Raw genomic sequence first — 23319 nt, forward strand, 5'->3', positions numbered from 1 at the left:
AGGACATTGCCATTTTAATGCAAGTTCTCTACTTAAACAGGATGATTTTTTCTTCTAGATTGCTTGCTTGTAACACTTTTAGGGTGTCTGACTTTGATTTCTGTGTTTTTTTTGTGTCAAACAAAGAAGATGAAGCCTCGTTCGATGTGATTAAAACAGGACACATAACTAAGCTTTTGGATGAAGATCTGTTTGCTGATGTGGATTCTCTGCATATGCAGAAAGCAGTTTTAGCAGTTTCAGAACTCCTGGAGAACCTGAAATCTTATGGGGAAGATTGCACTTCAGATAAGGTAAAATTGTTCTTCTCAAGAGCGTTTGGCTTAGAGGTCTCAAAAGATTTGGAATTGTGAACTTTGGTGGTTAAACATTTATTGCTTCTTATTGTCTGGTACCTTGGAACTAGAAGCATGTGAGAAATGGCCAAATAAAGGCAAAAGCCAAACATTCCTTTAGTAGGAAGGAAAAGTTTTACTTCCTGGGAAAATCTAGAAGCTGCTCTGTAAGCTCTATAAACTCTACTTAAACTTGCCTACTGATCATTCTGGCTTTAGCATCTGTTTCCAGTCTCTGTCATCACCCTCTCTGAGGTGCAGTATGTCCACAATTGTGTCTGACAGCTGTTCTTTGGTTTTAACTTCAGGCCTTCAATCAGTCCTGCTATTTGCTGGTGCGTCTAAAGCCCATGCTCTGCAAATACTCAGATGTTATCCTGTTCTACCTCACTGTTTCACTGGCATCTCACAGGAGTACTGGGAAGTTGGTTTCTGTTCTAACCAGCATTTTCACAGAGCTTGCCCAAAAGGTAAGTTGTTGGAGATCACAGTTGGATGTGTGGTAAGGATACATTTAATGTATATGAAATATCCAGTAGAAACCAAGCTGCAGATAAAAGAGGCATGACCAGGTCAAGAGTGGTGATTCTGCCTCTCTACTGCACTCCTGTGAGCCCACAGCAGGAGTACTGCAGTCAGCTCCAGAGCCCCCAGCATAAGGACATGGAGCTGTTGGAGGGAGGCCAGAGGAGGCCACAAAGATGAGAGGGCTGGAGCACCTCTCCTGTGAAGACAGGCTGAGAGAGTTGGGCCTGTTCAGCCTGGAGGAAGAGAAGGCTCTGGGCAGACCTTATTGCAGCCTTTCTGGGAGACCTATAGGCAAGGTAGAGAGGGACTGTTTACAAGGGCATGGAGTGATGGGACATGGGGTAATGGGTTTAAACTGAAAGAGGGTAAATTCAGATAAGATACTGGAAAGAATTCTTCCCTGTGTGGGTGGTGAGGCCCTGGCACAGGCTGCCCAGAGAAGCCGTGACAGCCCCCTCCTTGGCAGTGTTCAAGAGCAGGTTGGATGGGGCTTTGGGAACCTGGTGTAATGGAGGGGTGTCCCTGCTCATGGCAGGGGAGGTTGATATAGAGGGTCCCTTCCAACCCAAACCAGTCTGTGATTCTGTGTACTTACCACTACAGCAGCTTCTGAGTCTCTGTTTGTCATTGTAGGGGTTTTGTCTGCCAAAGGAATTACTTGAAGAGGAAGCTGGAGAGGGAGCAACACAGTTTCATGATTACGAGGATGGTGGTATTGGAGAAGGGGAAGGCAAGAAGGATGTCAGCGACAAAATAGAAAGCGAAGATCAGGCAAGTGTTTGGGGTTGTTCTTGTTTAGTTTAAGTAAAACTGAAACCTTGAAATCCATGTTGTAGATGTTTCAGCTAAGAGATACGTGAAGCTGCCTTCAGGCTTCTGTTTTATTTTTTTCATATAAACTTAAAAATATTGTTGTGGTACTTTAAGTAAGCTTTAATGTATAGGCAAGATCCACTGTAACTTTTTTGTTTTACCACTAATTCAGATAGAAGACAGTTTTCAGAAGGGTCAGGAGAAGGAGAAAGAGGATCAAGATTCTAAACCAGACATTGAAGGAGAAGACAATGCAATTGAAATGACAGAAGATTTTGAAGGGAAAATGCATGATGGAGAACAAGAGAAAAAAGGTTTGGTCCTCCCACTACCCTATGGTGAACTTACAAGAAATATTGTAGATCAGTCCAATAATGGTTGATCCTTTTATATGATGACGTATGTGCTGAAAAGTCAGTGTTCATAACAGAGCAGTGAATACTAAGAGGTATTGATACAAATGCAAAGAACCATACAGGGAAAATACTGTGACTCTCCTGTCGCTCTGGTGGCTTTTGAATGAAGGGAGCTGATATTTTCTTCCTGTTGTGAGCTGACCTATAGACACATTTAAAATTAGTCACTGACTTCAAAGTGGGACTGACAAAGCCATTGCTAACTTCTATCAATGCAACGAATTTTAACTTTACCTTTTTAAAATGGAAATCTATGGTAGATTCATTCAAGTTGCTGCTCATCCTGAAGGCAGTAGTTCTTCATTTTAAAGGGCAACACCTTGTACATCTGAAACCAATGTAACTTACGAATTACAGTAGCTTTAATGTACTTTTGAATCTCTGACAAAGCACCAAAAAATAAATTAATCTGCAAAGAGAGGAAATTGCCAAGCTGGTAAACAGATAAAGGGGAATGGACCTTTCCCCTCCCAGTAATGCCAACACATTTTGAAAATGAAGGAGGGCAAGGGTAAGGATAGAGAGTTGAAATCCTCCAAAGTTTTACACCTGGGACATGTTAGCCTGAGGGAGAGAACACTCTGTCTGAGTCCGAGGCAACACAATCACATAATTAGGACCCTGCTGTTCTGGGTGTTGGAGCACGTGTGTATTTTCCTCATTTCCCAGCTGTGTAGGGTGATGATGTTATGGTGTACCTGTGACTGCTTGTTTTGAACTCAACAAAAAGTTACCCTTCTCTCTTCTGTACTGAAACACATTCTGAACTGTACACAGACAATGATGAAAATTCAGAGGAAGAGGAGGAGCTGGATAAGCAGATGGGAAATCTTGATAATGCTGAAGCTGATGATAAACTGGATGAGAGGCTCTGGGGGGATGACGATGAAGATGATGATGAAGATGCTAGTAGTAAAACAGAAGAAACTGGACCAGGAATGGATGAGGTAAAGAGAAAAGGGGTGGGAAGAAGAATAACAGAGGAATTAAACAGTTAACTTGGTGTGACCTGGACCTTGAACTCCCTTGCATGGCTCTTGCTCTTGGAAAAGGATAATTTGAGTGTATCACAAGTTCTTCAGTGTTGTTCTTTTTTCTGTAGGAGGTGATGCCTTTTCACTCAGAAAAGCAGGTAGTGTAATTGAGTTCCTTTTTTAATCTGTTGGTTAACAGGAGGATTCAGAGCTTGTTGCGAAAGATGACAATTTGAACACAGAAAACAAGGATAATAAAAAACAGCCTCACAAGGATGAGGAACAAGAGCAACAGGAAGACGACGGTGGAAACAAAGAGAAAATCCATGAACAAGTTGATGAGGTAAAGATGATTTGGATTACATAGGATACTTTGCTGTTGAACCAGATTCTGTTTCTCACATCCTGTGTTTCTAGGAATTTGAAACGCTCTTTACTTAATAGTGAGCTGCACTGAAAAAAGTTATTGCACTTCAGAGCTAAAAATAGATCATATTGTATCTGTTATATCTATTTTCTGATCAATAATCCAGAGGGAAATCTTGTTTGTGCTAACCTGAACTTGTAATGGCTGCTGAAACAGACTTTACATGAATTGGTGTTTGGATGGACAAAGCTTTAAAAGTTCTTGTTCTGTTGTGTTCAGCAACAGAAACGTCTTATGTCAGTGGGACTTATCCCAAAATATGTGTATACGGTATGCTCGAAGATTTTGGATGGTATACAAGAGCTTGTGTGCCATCTGCAAGAGTGCCTGCTAACTCTGGACAGAGTCTTTCAGCTGAGGAAATAAGATGCTGCCACAAAACGTGTTGTTTGAAGGAAGTAATGATCTATGTAAACACATGTGCTGAAGTTAATCTTCCTGCTATTTATACATGAGTATATGTACCTCTGGAAACTTGTTTTGAACTGGTTAGAATGTAATATTGTATCCAGTATTTCTGTGTCCTAGAGAATTCAGTAGTATTTTATTTCTTACCTTTGCCTTTCCTCCCATTTCTTACATACTTCTCCCCTGGCCCCCATTCGGTTGCTGACAGCGTGAGTATGATGAGAACGAAGTAGATCCTTATCATGGCCAGCAAGAGAAGCAGCCTGAAGTGGAACCTTTGGACCTTCCTGATAATTTGAACCTGGAGAATGATGAGAAGAGTGATGGGGAGGAAGAGGATGAAGGTACAGCTGAAAATCTTTCTACAGCTTCACAGATGAAAGTGAAATGGAAATAGGGAGGAGCAGTCAGATAATGAGCTCTTTTTCTCCATGGAAAGAAGAGAAGGGTGGTAGGATTCTGTGTAATGAGAAGCTACAAATTAATTTCCATGTATCAAAATACCAAGGCACCAAATGCAGACCGGATAGGAACTCAGCATTACAGCGTTTTCCTTTACTTCCCTTTCACAGGCACTGTGGAGCAGGCTTTCTCACGTTATCCAAGTGATGCTCCCTAATTTATGCCAGCAGCTCCTCATTTCGTTGTTCAGTTACTTTTGTGGGTTTGGGGTTGGTTTTTTTTCCTATGATGCTTACAAGCATTTGTACTCAAACTCAACTGAGCCTCAAGGGTATTAGGTTAAAGGAAGTTAATAGGAAGTTAATACTGCTGTGTTGTTAGTTACAAACCACTTGTAACTTAAAGAAATGATCTACTATAGAAAATCATGGATTCTGTGTATAGCAGTCTCAGTATTTTCTTTTAAGGTTTTGGGGGTTTTTTTTGATGGACTGGGCAGTTTTATTCCAGGTGTCTGCAATGTTCACTGTCTCTGTACTTCACTGATAGCTTTGTGTACCTTTTTGATTTATTTATTAATCCAGAAGAAGAGAATGCTTTTGAAGTGGATGAGAAACCTGTTGATTTAGGTGAGGCAGAGAAGACAGAAGAACAGAATGACGAGGACACCGGTGAGACAGGAGATCAAGATGCAGAACCAGCTGAAGAAGAAGGCGTTTCTGAAGATAAAGGGGAGAAGGAGGATGAAGGGGACAAAGGTGCTGATGATCAAGAAGAAAATGCAGAGAACACAGAGGATGCAGCAGCAGCAGAGGAGGAGGAGGAAGAGTCGCAACCACCTGATGAGGAAAAAAATGAATCTGCTGAAGATAAAGGAATCCCCACTGCTGACCAAGGCCTTCAGCCTCAGGTGGAGTAATATATAAAAGCCTGATTTGGTTTTTTAAGTTACCTGATACAAGACTTAATAAATCAATGTGTTCTATGATGCTGTGAAACAAATTTGACATTAAGCAGGTGTAACGTTGGTGAGAATCCTCAAGATGTGAGATGTGGTTACTAATAAACTGGTGTGTTTCTGTCATCTGTATTGCTGTTACCCCTTTGGCCTCCTGCTTCTTGATGGGTTTTAGAATGTTAAATTAAACTGGTGTTATTTCAGGAAGAAGAGGGTAAAGATAATTCAGAGATGGATGAACAGATCCCTGAGCCTGAGGAAAGAATGGAGCATGAAGCACAAGGGCAGACTGGGCAAGAAAACCTGCAGAGTGACAGTGCTGTTGAGCTGGCTGGAGAGGCTTCAGAAAGAGATGACTCTAAAGAGGTAAATCACATGGTTTTAAATGTAATGGTTACAAATGCTGAGCTTGTGAATATATTTTTGTATTTTTGCCATATTTTTAAGAACTGTGTCTTAAGATGCAATTGTTAGATCACCAACTATAAATTCACTGGAAAAACCTGAAGACCATGTAGATGCCTTCATAGCAGTGAGAAGTGTGTGCTAAGCTTAGGCTAATTGTTGAGCTGCAGAATTGTCTTGTCTGCTCTCCACAAGAATAAAGCTTGCAGTTGTGAGCTGTTCATCACTCACACTAGAAGGCAGCACGGCACTGCAGTTTCACTTTCAGATTTGTCTACAACAGCTGCTAAATCCCTTTTTGTTGACTGTTGCTTTTTTGTGTGTGTCTCAGGAATATGGAAGTGGAGCTTCAAGTGCAAATCAGTCAGAAGGCCATGAATCCACACGCATGGCCCGCATGGCTTCTCAGAAGCAAAGCAGAAAAAATACCCAGGTTCATCTCTTCTTTTCAGTTTTTATTATTATTTTATTGGAATGTCTTAATATTAACCAGAAAAGAGGCAGGACTTGGTTTCTCCTCATTAGAACTCTTGTTCTAACCCATGTTTGGTTGCACCTCACTTGAAGTTCACAGTGTTCTTTTGTTGACATGCTCTTTTTCAGAGTTTCAAGAGGAAACCTGGTCATGCAGACAACGAGCGCTCAATGGGAGACCACAACGAGCATGTCCACAAGCGACTGAGGACCATAGAGTCCAGCAGTGAAGCAAAGCAGAACACAGCTCAGCCCAAACAAAACCCAGAGGAGGCCGATGCGTTCGAACATATTAAAGAAAGCTCTGAAAGCTATGATGCACAGACCTATGGTATGATGGTGCTTCTGGGTGTAAAGGGCTGTCATTGCAGAATCAAGTCCTGAAGGGCTCTTATTTACTGTAGCTTTTTCTTAAAATTACCTTTGTCAATCTTTGCTTTGGGTAGCACTGTTTCAGTACAAGAAATGCTGCTCTTTGACAAACAGGTCCAAACTAACGATAACATTTTTGAAAACACTGAATTGACCTAAAGAAACAAATTTCATTTTCATGAACATACTTAAGATTCAGAGAGACAGATTTTACTTCAGTTATTTTGAAGCCCAAATTGCTACCACACATGTAAAAATAAAATACTTAGGATAACACCAACAGGTTCTTTATTTTGTATCTAACAAATTGATGTCTCCTTAAAAATATTCCTCTAAAAATGGCTTTCTGTTGAAGAAACTAGTCTGGTTTATTTATTAGGTTTTCAGGCCAATAGCTCATTGACACAACATGGCATGGCACAGTGAAAGATAAAACTGAGGTTTCAGAACAGCTGAAGTATCTTCTGAAGCTCACTAAAACTGATACTCAAGGGCTTTGGAATGTCATGGGGTTTTGTGACTTCACTGCTTGTCCTTCCTCTTTCCCCTTAAGTGTTGTTGTGTTTATACAGATGTAGCTAGTAAGGAGCAAGAGAAACCTTTTACACCTCTTGAAGAAAAGGAAGAGGGAGAATCTGAGGATGTGGCTATGGAAACAGAAATGCAGAATGATGAGGATCTCACGGCAGTAGACACAGAGGAGCTGAAGCCAGAAAAAAAGAAGTCTGCTGCCACTAAAACTCCAGGTACATTAAACATCCTAAACATACACCTATGTGCTTCTTTAAATGTATATGTAGGCATTTATATTTGCATGTAGAGGGTATCTGTAGGTTTTATGAGACTAAAACATCTACTCTTAATCAGCTTCTCTGCAGCAGTGTTCTTACTCCTGCCTAGTAACTAGTATCAGCCTTTGCTAAATGCATTGAGTGGCAGAGGTGGTTGCTGTTTTTTTTCAAGTTAGAGTTTCTCAAGCCTTGATCCACTTGTTTGAAGAAAACAAACACTTCCCTGTGACTAGACACAATGCCAATTCACTTAGTTGGCATATAACACCGCATTCCAGCATCACTGGCATCAGCACTGTGTAACTCAACTTCTTACCTGTGTAACCTCTGAGAAAGCACCAAGTTGAGGAGCTGATCTGAACAGTATCCGGTGAGGTAACACTGAAGTGTCACTGTCTCACTGATGTCTCTTTCGTGGGAATAAAACAAAACTTGTCCTGTGTGTCATCCACAGAATTAGTCATTAGTTTTGTGATTGTAGGAACAGGTGAAGTGGAGCCGGAGATCCAGACTTTGGACTCAGAGGATGTCAGTGACTCTACAACAGAAAAACTACCAAAGGTGACAGAAGAGAAGCCGGAGAGAAGCAAAGACTCGACCATACATACAGCCCATCAGTTTTTGGTGAACACTCCCCAGGTACACCCAGTGTGTCATCTTACCACTACAGTAGTAGAACCAGTAGTAGAACTGTAGTCTGGTTTGTTTGTCCTGTGTTAATGAACCTGTGCAAGTGCCAAAGTTTAGAATTACTTTCGTTCAGACAACCCTTTGGTAGTGGAATGAAAAGTGACACACATCCAGCTGCTGTATTTGCAGCTGAATGGCGACTTTTAAGATGACAAGTCATCCCATCCTTACGTGAGAAGGTCCCGTCCTCACTCTTCTTAAAATAAACTTGTGTCTCTCTACCTGGAGAGGACTGCTTTGCTCAGGTGAGCAGGCTGATCAAATGCGTGGGTAGAGGGGAAAGCAAAGGGCAAGGCTGTGTGGCCTGAAGGTAAAGGAAGGCTTCAGAGCGATGAGGGAGATAGGTAGGCACTGGTGACCTTTCAGACACTGTTGTGAACAAAGAATTCACCTCAGTTAATTCATTACAATATAGTACTTCATCAGAAAAGCTGATTGCAAATGTTCTAGAACACTTGTGAGCCTTTTATGAATGTCTCAAATACTGTCATAGCCCAGAAGATTCTAGAGCTTCATATAACATTCATCGCTTCCCAGTTAGCTGTGGAAAAAGTACATTTTATCTTAAAGAGCTGTGGCACAGAGGCAGCAGATAACCAGCTGATAAAGTCAGGATGTTTTCAGTGTCTGCTTTTTAGAAGCACTGGCCTTTCATGCTTACAACATTGAGGCCTGAGTACAAACTCAGATTTTTACTGTTTCTACGCACAATGTGGAAAGGACTTTGTGCCACCTGGATTCAGTAGTTCCATCTTGGTGCCAAATGTGGCAGCTCTTTGGAGGCTGTTGAATGCCAGAGTTTTCTTCTGTTGTCACAAGTAAAGTGCCTTTTTTTGTGATGGCTGCTTTGTTGTTTGGGTTGGTTTGGGGTTTTTTTCAATTGACATGCAAAACCTGCAACAGGAGGGGGAGCTCTTGCAGCACCAGTTAGAGCAAGTGAGAAACGCTGCTAGTGGAAAAGTGCAAGTTCTCCCCTTTCAGCAAGAGGAAGAGGGAAGAGGCTCTGCGTGTACATTCGTCGTCCCTCCCTTAAACCTGCAGCAGGTGGCTTGAGGGACTGCTGCTGCTTCTTGAAGACCGAGAAGCTGTTGGTACTGTTGAGTTTGCAATCATAGGCTTCTGTTCCTTAGCCCAGTAAACCTGCAGGGTCTGCAGACTGTGTAATACACGTCTTGGCTGAACTGTAGTTCTACAAGTCCGGGCCAGAAGTTGCCACTGAAAGCACAGTAAAAGCTGAAGCGTAAGAAAGTTGGGGTGCACCTTAGCAGAGCAGCATACCAAACAGCATCTGCTGGCAGGTAAAAGGGAAGGTCATAGAATCATAGGGGTTGGACCTCCAGAGATCATCGGGTCCAACCCCCCTGCCATAGCAGCTCCCCAGCTCATATTGCACAGGGAGGCGTCCAGACGGGGCTGGAATATCTCCAGAGATGGAGACTCCACACCCCCCTAGGCAGCCTGTCCCAGGGCTCCCTCACCCTCACTGGGGAAAAGTTCTTCCCCATGTTGGTGTGGAACTTCCTGTGCTCCAACTTGCAGCCATTGCCCCTTGTCCTGTCTCCACAGACCACTGAAAAGGGGCCGTCCATTCCCCCTGCATCCCATACTTCAGATATTTATAAATATTAATAAGGTCCCCCCTTAGTCGTCTTTTCTCCAGGCTGAACAGTCCCAGCTCACTCAGCCTTTGCTCACAGGGGAGATGTTCCAGGCCCTTAATCATCTTTGTAACCCTCCTCTGGACTCTCTCCAGGATATCCCTGTCTTTTTTATCCCAGGGAGCCCAGAACTGGTCACAATACTCCAGGTGGGGCCTGACCAGGGCAGAGTAGAGGGGGAGGATCACCTCCTTTGACCTGCTGGCCACAGTCCTCCTGATGCCCCCCAGGATCCTATTGGCTGTCTTAGCCACCAGGGCACACTGCTGGCTCATGGCCATAGGTTGGCCATGAACCAGCAGTGTGCCCTGGTGGCTAAGATGTCATTCAAGTCTTTTAAGTGGCATGAAAAACTACAATTAGGTGAGGATTGTTATATTTTGGCAGACACTAGATAAGGGGGAGTATTCAATAGTTTGATCTTCTTTATACTGGCATTAATTCTGGTGTTTGCCATTGACTTATCTTCAAGTCCTGTATTTGATTATTTCCAGTGTTTGTATAGTAGATGTTCCTAGCTTCATCCCTTTTTAGGTTGTGTCACAGATGCAGGTTTTGTGGGGACATATTCTTTGTGCACATGGGTGCTATGAAAAACTGGAGGTTGAGAATCTTCATTTACGTTTTTTCCAGGCTTTTTTGTGTCTAAAAGAATAAGAAGAATGCATTTTTACTTTTTTTCATAGTTTGATATAGTTTGGGGATCACCAGCTGTGTGAAATTGTTTTTCTGTCTCATAAATCTCACAACTACACTTCTAGCACATCGTTCGAGATCCTGAAGAACTAAGAAAAGAACTTGAAAGGCAACTGGAAGCTTGGCAGGTGCAGCAGTCTGGAACTCCAGATGAGGTTTGTGACCGTTACAAGATTTTCTTGTATCAACAGCAATCAGAGACTGGTAGAATGGTCTGGGTTGGAAGGGACCCCAAGGATCAGAGTTCCAACCCCCCTGCCGCAGGCAGGGACACCAACCTCCAGGCCTGCAGCTACACAAGGTTGCCCAGGGCCCCATTCAACCTGGCCTTGAACACCTCCAGGGATGGGGCATCCACCCCCTATCTGGGCAGCCCAGTCCAGCACCATACCCTAATAATCTAATCTAAACCTTCCCTCCTTTAGCTTTAATCCACTCCCCCTTGTCCTGTCAGTGTCTACCCTTTTAAAAAGTTGATTCCCCTCCTGTTTGTATGTTCCCTTCAGGGACTGGAAGGCTGCAATGAGGTCCCCCCACAGCCTTCTCTTCTCCAGGCTGAACAAGTCCAGGTCCCCCAGCCTCTCTCTGTAGGGGAGGTCACTTTGTGTGCTCCCAGAGGAGTGGTCATTGCATGTTGCAGCTCTGTAGCAGCAAGGAGCGTCCCAAGTTGAATGTGAATCACTGGTTTTGGAGAGTCTCCCCACAAGACACCCTTACAGTTTCAGCTGGTTGTTACCTGTGACCTCCCCTTTCGTACACTTGAGACTTGTTTTCTTTCTGCAGGCAGTGCTTCCCAGCTTTTTTTTTTAATAATTCCCTTTTATTTCTTCCTGTGACGTGTGGTGCTTTAGGAGAAGGAAGCAGCACAGATGTGGCAGAGGTACTTAGTACTGACGGCTCCTCTATCGCAGCAGCTCTGTGAACAGCTGCGACTCATACTGGAACCCACTCAGGCAGCCAAATTGAAGTAAGTTTGGTCTTTCTCAGGCTTCTAGTTTCTTTAAACTCCTGGTTTTGGGGGGAGGTAACCTCTGAACAGCCACACCTCTGTGGTGTCCTTGCTTTATAGTGATTGTCCCTGCTTGGGAACGCTTTTATTTTATATTTATAGGGGAAGACTAGGCTTGTGAAATCCAGTTGTGATACAGTAGTAGACACCCATCCTGAGGATTCTGCCTCCTGTTTCATTCTGTGAAACAAGTGTTCCAGCCGACTTAAACGCATGAAGTCAGAGGTTTATGTTAAATGTCAAAAGGTTTTACGGTGGTTTTCACGTTGTGTTGGTTGTTTTAAGAGCACCAGGCTTATTTCAAACAAGAGGGGTGTAAATTTGAGGTCCTTCAACTTAAGGCACCTAGACTTAAGAACTTCTGTTAAAAACACTGACCACCCATCTTGCATTAAGAATGTTTTTGCTCTATACCTGAACCAGAGTACTAGAAATGTACAAAGTTGGCTTTGTGATACTTTACAAAACATGGTTACTTTGGTATGTGTGCTGCAGAGGCTGGCAGCTCCTTAACAAGACGTTTGCAGGTAAACCCTGTCACTACGTGTCTCCCTCCTCCTTACCTTTCAGAGGAGACTACAGAACTGGGAAGAGACTGAACATGCGCAAAGTGATCCCGTACATTGCCAGTCAGTTCCGGAAAGACAAGATCTGGCTGCGAAGGACCAAGCCCAGCAAGCGACAGTACCAGATCTGCTTGGCTATCGATGACTCCTCTAGTATGATCGACAATCACTCCAAACAGGTAAAATGAAGCCTTGGGAGGAGTGTGAAGAAGTTGCCTGTCATTGATGAGTCTTGTCAGCTGCTGACTTGCTTTTGTATCTGTTGCAAAGACTGTCTTGTGCAGCTACAGGGGCAGAAGGACAGGGAGTCTCTTAGTTTGCTTTGCTGGGTGATGGAAAATAATTTCAGTAACACCCTTACTGAATACTGGATTTCTGATGCAACTTTTCTCTTCTGATAGCTTGCATATGAATCCCTGGCAGTTATTGGAAATGCACTGACTCTTCTAGAAGTGGGACAAATTGCAGTGTGTAGGTGAGTTTGTTTGGAATCCTGCCTTCTCTTCAAGACTAGAGAGTAGAATACAAGTACTGGTTTCACATTGCAATTGTTTTCCCTTTTTTCCAAAGCTTTGGAGAGACTGTTCAGCTGCTGCACCCGTTCCACGAGCAGTTCAGTGACCAGTCGGGGACGCGGATATTGCGTCTCTGCAAGTTCCAGCAGAAGAAGACAAAAATAGCCCAGGTACACAAGAATGCCTCTAGGGAAACAAGTCTGCAAATATTCTCCAGATGAGGTGTCAGTAGCTTTGTGGTTTCATGCCCACCTTGTAACCTTTAGTGGTTGGTTGTATTTGAGAGTGTGTGCGGTGGATGCCAGGTACCCACCAAAGCTGCTCTATCACTCCCCTCACCTGAACAGGGGAGAGGAAATCTTAATGAAGGGCTCCTGGGTTGAGATAAGGACAGGGAGAAATCACTCAGCAATTGCTGTCATGGGCAAAACAGACTCAACTTGGAAAAGTTACTTTATTACCAAGCAAATCAGGGTAGGGTAATGAAAACTAAAGCCACATCTTGAAAACACCTTCCTTCACCATCCCTCCCTTCTTCCCAGGCTCAAATTAACTCCTAGCTTTCTCTGCATCCTGCCTGCCCAGCAGCACAAGAGGATAGGGAATGGGGGTTGTGGTCAAATCACTACATGTTGTCTCTGCCACCTCTTCAGGAGGGCTCCTTGTCACGCTTTCCTGCTCCAGTGTGGGGTCCTTCCCACAGGAGACAGTCCTCCACCAACTTCTCCAACATGAATCCTTCCCATGGACTGTAGTTCTTCATTAACTGCTCCAGCATGGGTCCCACACAGGGCTACAGCCTCTGTAGGGCATCCACCTGATCCAGCATAGGGTCCTCCACAGGCTGCAGGTGGAATCTCTGCTCCACCATCATCCTCCATGAGATGCAGGGGGACAGCCTGCCTGACTATGATCTTCTCCAAGGACTGCAAGAGAACCTCCGCTCCATAACCTGGAGCACCTCATCCCCCTTCTTCACTGACCATGGTGTCTGCAGTTTCTTACATCATCTTCTCCCTTCTCTCTGGCTCATCCCGGACAAGCCCCCAACAGCTCAGAGCCGTCCCAAAACTGGACTGTCCCCAAAACCATGCATCCTGGAGCTGCCTGCTCCTCCCCCCGCCAGTCCCCCTTTACGCTGAGCATGATGTAATTGGCATGGAATACCCCATTTGGCCTGTTTGAGTCACCTGTCCTGGCTGTGTCCCCTCCCTTCTTGTTAGTAGGGAAATATGAACAACTGACAAGTCCTTGATTGCTTGTCAACAACTAGAAACATCAGGGTGCTACCAGCACTGCTCTCATCCTGACTCCCAGACACAGCATTCCATCCACTACTAGATAAGAAATTAACTCCATCCTAGCCAAAACCAGGACAGTATCCCAGTGCCCAATCCCATCAGTTTGTGGGAGTTCAGGAGGTTTGCATGCTGTGGATTCCACTGTAGTAACAGGAATAACTTTGGCTGTGAGTTTGTCAGACCCAACTGATTCCTGAAGAAAACAACTTTCTATAATAATAGTTTCTGGACAGCTGCAGAGTGTCCTCCTTTTAGGAAGGTTTTTACACTCTTGCCTTTCCAGGTTTGGATAAGAACTTCCATTATTAGTAAATGGAAAAAGGGAGGCCTGGATAGCTCGATGGTAATCTTATAAATGTCAAAACTGGGAGGGCTTGACAGTTGATGTCCTTAATCTTAATGTGGAAATACGTAGCTAGATGCTTCCTACTTCAACCAGAAATAGGATGTTTATTTTTAATTATGTCATTAATCACTTTAACAACTTACAGAGGTGTTGATGGCTTCATTAGAATTGGAAAAAAAATTAAATCCGGGTTTGAAGGCTTTTCTAAAGATTCTCTAGTTCAAAAATACTCACTAAATTTGAAACAGGAGTTAATACTGGAAAATGCCAGCGACTGTGTGGGTGGTCAGACTCAGCTGTCTTGGCATTTAAAACACAAAAATGCCTACTTCAGAAATGAGTTACCATTGTGATGACTTTCATTGGCTTCTGGTATCTTAATCTCCTTATTTGTTTCCTCTGCAGTTTCTAGAATCATCGGCAAATATGTTTGCCGCAGCGCAGCAGTTGTCTCAAAATATTAACCCAGGTGAGCTCTTTTGTTACTGTGCCTGTTGCCATGGCATCAGGATGCTTGCTACAGCCCCGAAGCAGTATCCCTCCAGACAGACTCCTAGCACCAGGACATCACTGCCTTAGGGCCTTGGGTTTTGCACTGTCAAAAGGAATGTTTAGTTGGAATTTAGCTCAAAACCCAAGAGACACCCACCTCGTGTTTGTCAGTAGTTCACTGAAATTTTGTTCTAAGGTTTTTTAAAAAGGTGCACCTTATCTGCCCCCCTTAGGTAGGTTGTGCTTCCAGGTCATGTTTCAGTCTTAGATGCTGCCTGCTGTAGAGCATCGTCCAGCCTCCCAGGGACCTTGACTCCCTAGGCACTACTGCTCTTGCTTGAGAGCTTCTCTGGGTATCCAGAAGCACGTTGTTCTATGTGTGGGTCTCCCACCTGCCTTTCACCATGGTGCACGAGCTGCTTGAGGTTCCCAGAAAAGCTGGCAGGCCTGTCATTTCACACCTGACCCACAGCGAGCCTGAGAGGCTGCTTTGTTGTGAGTTACAAACTCATCACGGTGGCACCCGGGTTTTAAGAGAGTGGTTGAAGTACTCCAAGAAATGGATTTACAGTCCTCAGCTGCCTTGCCACACGCTAGCCAGGCTGGCAGAGTATTCTGAGTGGGAGCAGCATCTCATTGAACTAGGCTGGGATGCAAAAGCAATTGGGAGCAGCAATCGGCCTCCCAAAATCAGGGAGCAAGCAAGAGAAAAGGCAGTAAGGAACATCACCCTGTTCTGGAAAAACAGAGCGCCCTGTCCCTTTGGGGCCTGTCTGCAGGAAAGGAGGAAGTGTTCTGCATCCCTCCCTAGCTGTTAGGCTGTTGGGTGGGGCAGGAGAGGCAGGTTGTCATTTCCAACTGTAATTACTGTTATTTCCCTTGTAATTAAAAGACAATAGGTATGTAACTTAGAGGGTCCCTTGGAAGTGACGTACCTGTGACTCTGGAAGCAATTGGGTATAGTGAGACATTTCCAGAAAGCAGTGATGCTGAAGAACTGGTGTCTGTACTGGGTGTGTGTCAGGAAGTTTGCCTCACCCTGGCTTGTCCCAACCAAGGGCCAAGTGCCCTGTAGTGGCTGGACAGCCATGGCTGTGCCTCTGCAGCCCATCTTCTGGCCAAGTTTCCTCCAAAAAGAATCCGTTTTGTGCAGTCCAAGATGGGTCTCTGATGGAAGCCAAGCCCCTTTAAAGCAGGGGCAAGGCAGAAATGTGTTTCAAAAGCACACTGTGAAACACCAACACAGATACATATGTACCTGCTTCTGGGGCAATAGATTTGGGCTTTTTTGCTGCAGCAGCTGCTGCTCTGCCGAGGTAGGCACCTAGTGGCTGGGCTCTCACAATTCAGCCAGTGCTTAACTCCTAGGCCCTCTACCTAGGTGTGAAGGACAAAGCCATGACTTAAGTTTCTTAGGTATTCTGCCATTCCTTTCATCCTTGACTGTGGCACTGATGGACTGGGGTTTTCTTCCCCAGTTGTTTTCAGCTCATTGTCTCCCACTTTGGGGAAAACTTTCCTGGCCTGCTCCTAACCTTAACGTTAAGTCACAGGATTCTAGTTGACTTCATTTCCTTAGGAATACTCGTTTTTCCATTACACCCACAGGGCTAACAGGAAAATAGTGTTTTTAGCCTCTTAGACGGGTTACTGTGACTTACTGGACTTCTAAATGCTCTTTGTGCTCAGAAACGGCGCAGCTGCTCTTGATCGTGTCGGATGGAAGAGGCCTCTTCTTGGAAGGCAAGGAGCGAGTGACAGCAGCGGTTCAGGCAGCCAGGAATGCCAATATCTTTGTTATCTTCGTCGTGCTGGACAATCCTAATTCCCGGGTAAGTAAGAGAACAAGGGAGAAGCATTCAACTGCAGCAAGGGGAAACAGATAGAAATCTTCTCATCTTCTGTAGCACTGTACTGGTATCTTCTCTTTTGCAGAGGTCAAAGATATTTAGCCCAATCTCTGTTTCTCACAGTGTCTGTCAGATCTTCTATGACTTCTGCCTATTGAGATTCTTATCCTCATCTATATTTAAAGCAAATTATCCGCCTCCCCAACCCCTGCCAAAATTAAAATGCCTTCCATGCTACAGAAGGGCAAAGAACTCCTGTCTTCTAGTGCAGCAGTTGTAGGCTTTGGCCCCCAGAGAAGCAGCTGGCAGGTTGACAGACCCAAAGTTTGAGAGATGTGTTCTTACATCTCAGTTTTGATTCAGATTGATAACTTCTGACAGTAGGATCCATGTGACAGGGCAGCTGGAGCCTGTATGAGATGTAACATGAGACAGAAAGGAGTGTATGAGTTCAGTGCCTGAATTGGGAAAGCTGGGTGCTGCATGTGCGGTAGTTGGGAAAGAAAACTGTCAGGGTTGGGAAGCTGAAATACCTGGGAGCTTTTCAGGGAGACTTTGTAGTGCACTAAGCGAGCAGACTTAAGCCTTCCTTGGATTTATGTGGCAAAGATGCTAATTTTGTAGTTCACGATTTCTTCCTGTATCTTCACTTTCCCATGCATAACTCATCTGCTTCATTTATTGGTGAAACAATATCAGTTTTCACACTGAGAAACTATTACAAGTGTTCTGATGAATCCTGCCTGTAACGTCAGGTAAAAATTCTAGGCAGTGAAATGTGCAGTTCATAAGCTTTAATTTTCTAAGCTGCTGCACTCAGCAGCTAAGAAGTGACTTTACCAGAAGTGCAGCCGGAGGTTAATCTGATTTTTTTGTCTTTGCAGTCTTTGTTGAAATTCTACAAAATAATTTGCTAAAGTTGAGCTGAGCCCTGAAGAGCTTACAGGCAGCAAGGGTGTTAGGAAGGCATCTAATGTGTAAAATTGAAGTGGTGACAGTAAACTCAAGAAAAGGCAGGATTTATTTACAGAACTTGGTATTGCAGAAGCTTAAGCTCGGTCTCTTCCAGCCTGTAATTCATCTTCTCTCAAAGGGCAAAAGTCTTTAACTGCTTTGCACTCTACTTTTGATTTGATTTCCCACTGAGCACTTTTGGCTCTTAATCTTAAAACTTTCTTATTAACTTTTAATTTAGCAGAGGAGGATTTGCAGGTATTTGGAAAGCCTGGTAAAATGATACCAGAGGCACTGTAAAAGGTGCAGGTAGTCCAGTAGTAACATCAAGGTTTTATTTTTATCTTTTTAAAATTATTATTATTATTATTTTTCCCTCCAGGATTCCATCTTGGACATTAAAGTACCCATATTCAAGGGCCCCGGAGAATTGCCTGAAATCAGATCTTACATGGAAGAATTTCCCTTCCCCTTCTACATGATCCTTAGAGACGTGAACGCGCTTCCCGAGACCCTCAGCGACGCGCTCCGGCAGTGGTTTGAACTGGTGACCGCCTCGGACGCTTTGTAGCCTTTGCAGACACAGCCAGTACCCAGCTGCTGCTACAGACACTTCGTCAGCGCCGGTGAGGCCCCCTGCCCACTCGGATCCTCGTGCAGGAGCTGCCCTCTGGCAGTCGGGCTGCGTGAGATCAGGGTGGTTTGGGTGCGCTCTCCCACACGTGTCAGGACAGATATGCAACGGTGAGACTGGCGCTGTCTGTCCCTGCTAATAACCTAAAACTTTGTTGGATTTCTCTTGTAATAACTTATTACTTCCCACAAAGAGAAAGAGAGATATTCGTAATGTTCACAGAGGTAAATTTATCCCTGAAACTGTCTGTTGCAATAAGAAGGGTCGGTCTTGCTCTTGGGAAGGCATTTCTGTGTTACAGGAACTTCGGGTGTCTTGCGAAAACGGATTCTGGAGCTTCACCCAAGTGGCTGGCACCTCTTTGGGGCAGGGGAAGCAGATGGCTTTAAACAACCAAAAAAAAGTATTTCAATACTTGAAACTATTTTGCAGTTTAAAACATCCGGTGTCATGATGGCTGACTTTTCTCTGATGATGTCAACAGGGAGTTCAATGAATAATGCCATACGATCACCCCTGTTACCAGTTTACACTGTGAAGTTTGCCCCTCTGTCCAAGGCATACATGGACCTTCCATTAATCCACCGTCTTAGAGCATGGACGTGGTTTTCCACTGCAGAAGCTATGCATCTTCTATGGTCTGTACTAATAAAAAGAGGTACCGCTGTTTGTAATCACCATGCCTGTTCTTTCAGCTGGGCAAAGCCTGAATAAGTGAACCAGATCTGCTGCATGGCAAGGCCGTGCGTTCTCTACCAGCGCACAGATAGGCATTTCCATCTGCAGATTTTGTGAGGGTATGTCAGCACAGAGTTTTGATTAAGGGGTCTGGTCTTTTGACTTCTCTCACTGAAAATCTGAAGGAAACTTTAACTCCCCACCCCTCCCCTACCCCAGTCTAAACTCTCTTCAAAGATTTTTTTTCTTTGCATGCAAAAAATGAGGGTGTCTCATGCTAAGTGTTGTGGAGGAGTTGATCAGAAAGCGGCTGAAATGTGGGCAAGTTCCCAGAGAGGTCATTGTTCTCTTCTGGATAGAAAATCCTTATGTAGCGGTGCTGTGGCTGTTCTGAGATGCGGCAGAGGTGTGAAAGGGCCTGGCATGGTTGTTCTTCAGATTTTCTAGCTTTGTCACAGCTAATTCATGACAAGCAAATTTCAGAAACCCCAAGCTCAACAGGGGAACTCCATCCCACCAGAAGAACTTAAAGGTCAGGTGTGTATTACATCCTTCCAGGGTTCTTTAGTGCTCTCATACATGTAAACAAATACTTATTTGCTTTGGGAAACTTAACTGTGGAAGAAGGTGAATTTAATTCATTAGGTAAATCACCAGACTGTACTTCTATTTCAGGCTTGTACTTGGGAAGCTTGGAGACAGTATTTTAAAGAAATTATTCTGAGGAGCACAAGGATATACTCCAGCACAAACCTTATTTTGTTGTAGTGATGTTGTAGCCTGAGGCACAATGTTATGGGCAATGCTTACTCTTCAAATGTAGACAATGTTTTTCTCCATCTGCAATTTAAGGAAGGTCCTGCACTGAACGTGGTACAAGGAAACACTGAGTAACACTGCTTGGGGAGTGGTTTCAGGGCAGCTCAGGGGCTGGGCCTGGGTTTAACAGCTGTTGGCACATCTCTATGGAAACTGTCAGCACCTTGTGCTCTTAGCAACACCTCAGTGTTCGGGGCAGAGCTGGAGGTATTTAAGACAGATGCCAGAGGGGCTTTGCGTGATGTAACTGCCCAGGTGACTTCTGCATTGCGCTGCCGGTTTTAGGTGGCTGCTGGAATTAAGTGCTGCATGACTGTGTCCATCTTTAAAGCACAGCCCCCCCTGCCCTTCGCAGGCTCCAGGCGTACTGTGTATCACCGAGGTGTTTGCTTTGCTGCAGCCGTGAAAGACAGACAAGGGCCCGGGACCGTGCCAGCGCGCCCTACCCCGTACCCGCCGGCAGCAGGGCTGGCGCCGCTCCCTGCGGTACCTCCCCGCAGGAACGGGAGGGCGCGGCTGTCAGCGCTGAGCGAGTCAGTGCAGAGACGACCGAGCGCTGTGCCCCAGCCCCAGCTGTACCTGCCAGGACGGCCTCGGCCAGGAAATGGCGGCCGGGGAGCCCCGCCCGGCCGGGGAGGGAGGACTCGCCGCCAGGGGCGGAGCTGGGCGTCATGGGCGGAGTCGGCGCCAGGGGCGGAGCTGGGTGTCATGGCCGCCAGCCGTCTTCTGCCGGGCGCGCTCACCCTGAAGCAGGTACGAGCGGGCGGCTCCGTTCTCCTCTGGCCCGCCCGGAGCGGGGGTGGTGGGCCGAGTCCCGCGGCGGGGGAGCCCGGCGCGCCGGCACCCGGGCAGCGGGCTGCAGGGGCCGTGCTCTCCACCGAGCTGCCGCAGCCGTGACCGGAGCCCTTCACAGGGTTCCCCCGGCCTCGGTGGCAAACTTGGCGGTCTTGAAGTGTCCTGCAAAGCCGCCGAGGGGGCAGCGTCCCGAGGCAGCGGGTTGAGTTCCCTCTCCCCTCCCCAGTTCCTGAGGCGACAGCAGGTTCTGCAGCTGTACAGGAAGATCCTGCGGGCTATTCGCGACGTCCCTGCCGAAGCGGATCGCCGCTATTTGAAGGACTGGGCCAGGGAGGAATTCAGGAGAAATAAAGCTGCTACGGAAGAGGTGAGGGTGGGGAACGGCTTTTTGCGGCCCCTGCTTCGTGGCTTGTTCCCTTTCCCCAATCAGTGCCCAAGCAGCCAGTGCCTGAATAACGCAGCCAAAGCACTGTGGGGTTTGGGTAAGAAACTTGCCCTGTGCATCACCTGTCTGGGCAGCACCTGTGTGCCCTGGTCACTGGCCACTGGCAAAGGCATAAAGGAAACATTGCCAGGAGCTGGGAACTGTTAGAAACCGAGTTTTAAAGCAAAGGGGTAGCTAGTCCCCAAAGGCATTGATTTAAAACAGAGTCATTTGTTCACCATCTTGGTGACTGTAGCATTCCTCCACACAAATAAACAGATGGGAGTGGTGCTGCTGAGCCCTGCCTTTGATGCAGCACGTTACAATCTATGTGCCCGTGTAAAAGCTGCACTGTGTACAGACGTGCTGCTCAGGGGATTGTGTTTCGGTTTGCAGGATGCCATCAGGATGATGATTACCCAAGGCAACATGCAGCTTCAGGAACTTCAGAGGACACTTAAGCTGGCAAAATCCTGACCTTAAGCTTGTTGACAGATGGACTTTGATCCGCGCTGTATGTTTTCCAGGATGCAGGTGTGGGAGCAGCCTTTGCTGACCACCTGGTAATGGCTGAAGGTAGAATCTACCACAGTGGGGTTTGTGTTTTTGTCCCCTTCCTCTTCTTGCTTACCCCCCCGTGTGGACATCACTCAGACATGAAAGGACATTTAAGATCTGAACGGATGATGCAGCATGTGCTGTGGGAAAGGCTGCAAGCACCACATGTCACAAGGGGTAAATGGAAAATAAATGTAAGGCAGATTCTTTTGTTTGTCTTCTGTTGTGGCAGCTCTTGAGGGGTAACACTTACTATGTTAACAGCTCTTTTGTTATTGTGCCCAGGATTCTTACTGCCATTTGGGGTTAAAAAAGTATTTGGGACAAACAAAAGGGCTCAAAACAAATAAACATAACAAATCATTAAGGAAATGTTTTGTATTTAGAATCATAGAATGCCTAAGGTTGAAAGGGACCTCTAAAGGCCATCTAGTGCACCCCCCCTGCAGTAAGCAGGGACATCTTTGCTAGATCAAGTCACTTAGAAGCCCCATCAACCCTGACCTTGAATGTCTCCAGGGATGAGGCCTCCACCACCTCTCTGGGAAACCTGTTCCAGTGATCTACCACCCTCATATTGAAGAATTTTTTTCCTAATATCCAACCTAAATCTCCCCTTTCCAAGTTTAAAACCATCACCCCCTCGTCCTATTGCTCCCTGCCCTCATGAACCCCAGCTTTCTTACAGGCACACTTCAAGCACTGGAAGGCTGCTAGAAGGTCTCAATGGAGCCTTCTCTTCTCCAGGCTGAACAAGCCCAAGTCTGTCAGCCTGTCGTCATAGGAGAGGTGCTCCAGCCCTTCATTTTTGTGGCCCTTCTCTGGACACACTCCAACAGGTCCACATCCTTCTCATGTGGAAGGCTCCAAAGCTGGACTTGGTGCTCCAGGTGAGGGCAGAATCACATCTCTTGATCTGCTGGCCACACTTTTGATGCAGCCCAGGATGTGGTTGGCCTTCAGGGCTGCACATGCATTTTGGTGGCTCATGTCCACAATTTATGTGTTGACTTTGAGTTGTTCCTGAATAAAACTTAAAAGGGGAGGGGGAGGGTGTCTTTATGAAAACAGGGTATTTTAACCCCAGAAATGGTTATGACAAATTTAACAGGAAGCACCTTCGAGTTAGTGTATCAAAGTCCATACAAATCAGAATCAGAAATAGAAAATGCCATCTGCAGACACTGTGATCGGTTTCCTGAATGCCATGTTGCTGCACTGCTGGGGGTCAGCATGCAGCTGTTCTCCCCTTCCTGCATGTTGCAGTGTGTCCCCCCCATCCACATGCTGACGCGAGTCTGGGATGTTCCCAGCGTTAACAGCCAGACAGCAGATGAGACACTGTGCAAGAGTTGGCCAGCCCAGTGGCCTCACAGCAGGTCCGGTAAGTGCCACTGCTGGGAGAAGGGACGGGCCAGGGCACTATGCCCCCCTCTGGGATACAGGAGGGACCGGAGCCCCCATGGGGCGCAGGGATTACACTGCTTGCTGGAGCCAGCAAAGGTCTTCAATGCTGCTGTACTTCAGCAAAGCTGCTTTGCAAAAAGCTGCTGCCTGACAGGAAAGAACTTTACAACGGAGCTGCCTGCTTAGTTCTTTTCCTGAAAGTCACTGCAGGAGCCTTCCCTGGGATGCTTGCTTAGCTCTGCAGGAAAGGATGTGCTCAGGCAAGCGGTGAAGCTGTTAGGGAGTTCAGCTTTGTACTGGCAGAAGCCTTTGGGCTTCTGAATATGTCTAAATACTTTGCTCAAGATCTAAGTTTTATTTTCGTTTTCTGGTAGGACGTGACTCTGTTGGGGTTAGATTTTTCATGTTACCAGGAAACACTGTTTGGAAAGTAGTATTGACTAAACAAAGCCCTAATCTGTGTCGGCCTGATCTGACCTGTAGCCTTCCCTTTCCTTCCAGCCAGTGGTTTCATTTCTGCTCCTTAATTAGGAGGCTTCATGCTGCTGCCTCACGGCGCCGCTGTCCATTCAGACCCTGCGCTACTCCCGTGACTCCAGTTTCCAGGGTTTGAGGTTAAGAGGC

At 45.7% G+C, this 23319-nt stretch overlaps 2 protein-coding genes across 2 annotated transcripts in view; both read left to right on the forward strand.

Moving 5' to 3' along the window:
• Positions 1–18678, forward strand: part of MDN1 (midasin AAA ATPase 1) — a gene marked incomplete at its 5' end in the record, with an annotated part of 96647 nt that extends 77969 nt beyond the window's left edge. Inside the window, 21 exons of the mRNA XM_084261582.1 lie at positions 127–293; positions 644–805; positions 1497–1638; positions 1853–1990; positions 2870–3039; positions 3266–3409; positions 4110–4245; positions 4891–5213; positions 5466–5627; positions 5998–6099; positions 6270–6471; positions 7085–7258; positions 7785–7942; positions 10413–10502; positions 11199–11314; positions 11927–12101; positions 12324–12397; positions 12493–12607; positions 14490–14553; positions 16266–16408; positions 17763–18678. Of these exons, the coding sequence (XP_084117708.1) occupies positions 127–293; positions 644–805; positions 1497–1638; positions 1853–1990; positions 2870–3039; positions 3266–3409; positions 4110–4245; positions 4891–5213; positions 5466–5627; positions 5998–6099; positions 6270–6471; positions 7085–7258; positions 7785–7942; positions 10413–10502; positions 11199–11314; positions 11927–12101; positions 12324–12397; positions 12493–12607; positions 14490–14553; positions 16266–16408; positions 17763–17951 (3146 nt within the window). The 3' untranslated portion in view covers positions 17952–18678. The remainder of the gene's footprint in view (positions 1–126; positions 294–643; positions 806–1496; positions 1639–1852; positions 1991–2869; positions 3040–3265; positions 3410–4109; positions 4246–4890; positions 5214–5465; positions 5628–5997; positions 6100–6269; positions 6472–7084; positions 7259–7784; positions 7943–10412; positions 10503–11198; positions 11315–11926; positions 12102–12323; positions 12398–12492; positions 12608–14489; positions 14554–16265; positions 16409–17762) is intronic.
• Positions 18679–20212: 1534 nt separating this feature from the next.
• Positions 20213–21495, forward strand: LYRM2 (LYR motif containing 2). The gene is made up of 3 exons (XM_084261558.1): positions 20213–20264; positions 20533–20673; positions 21127–21495. The coding sequence occupies exons 1-3, from the start codon at positions 20220–20222 to the stop codon at positions 21205–21207; spliced, it is 267 nt and encodes an 88-aa protein (XP_084117684.1). The 5' UTR covers positions 20213–20219; the 3' UTR covers positions 21208–21495.
• The last annotated feature ends 1824 nt before the right edge of the window (positions 21496–23319 follow it).

This window comes from Gallinula chloropus, assembly GCF_964237585.1.
Source record: "Gallinula chloropus genome assembly, chromosome: 3".
NCBI classification, from domain to species: domain Eukaryota; kingdom Metazoa; phylum Chordata; class Aves; order Gruiformes; family Rallidae; genus Gallinula; species Gallinula chloropus.

Excerpts from the sequence above, each read along its gene's own strand:
- LYRM2 (XM_084261558.1), top strand. The coding sequence starts at position 20,220 with ATGGCCGCCAGCCGTCTTCTGCCGGGCGCGCTCACCCTGAAGCAG. Across the intron at positions 20,265-20,532 it reads GCGCGCTCACCCTGAAGCAG|TTCCTGAGGCGACAGCAGGT; the intron begins GTACGAGCGGGC and ends TCCCCTCCCCAG. Across the intron at positions 20,674-21,126 it reads ATAAAGCTGCTACGGAAGAG|GATGCCATCAGGATGATGAT; the intron begins GTGAGGGTGGGG and ends TTCGGTTTGCAG.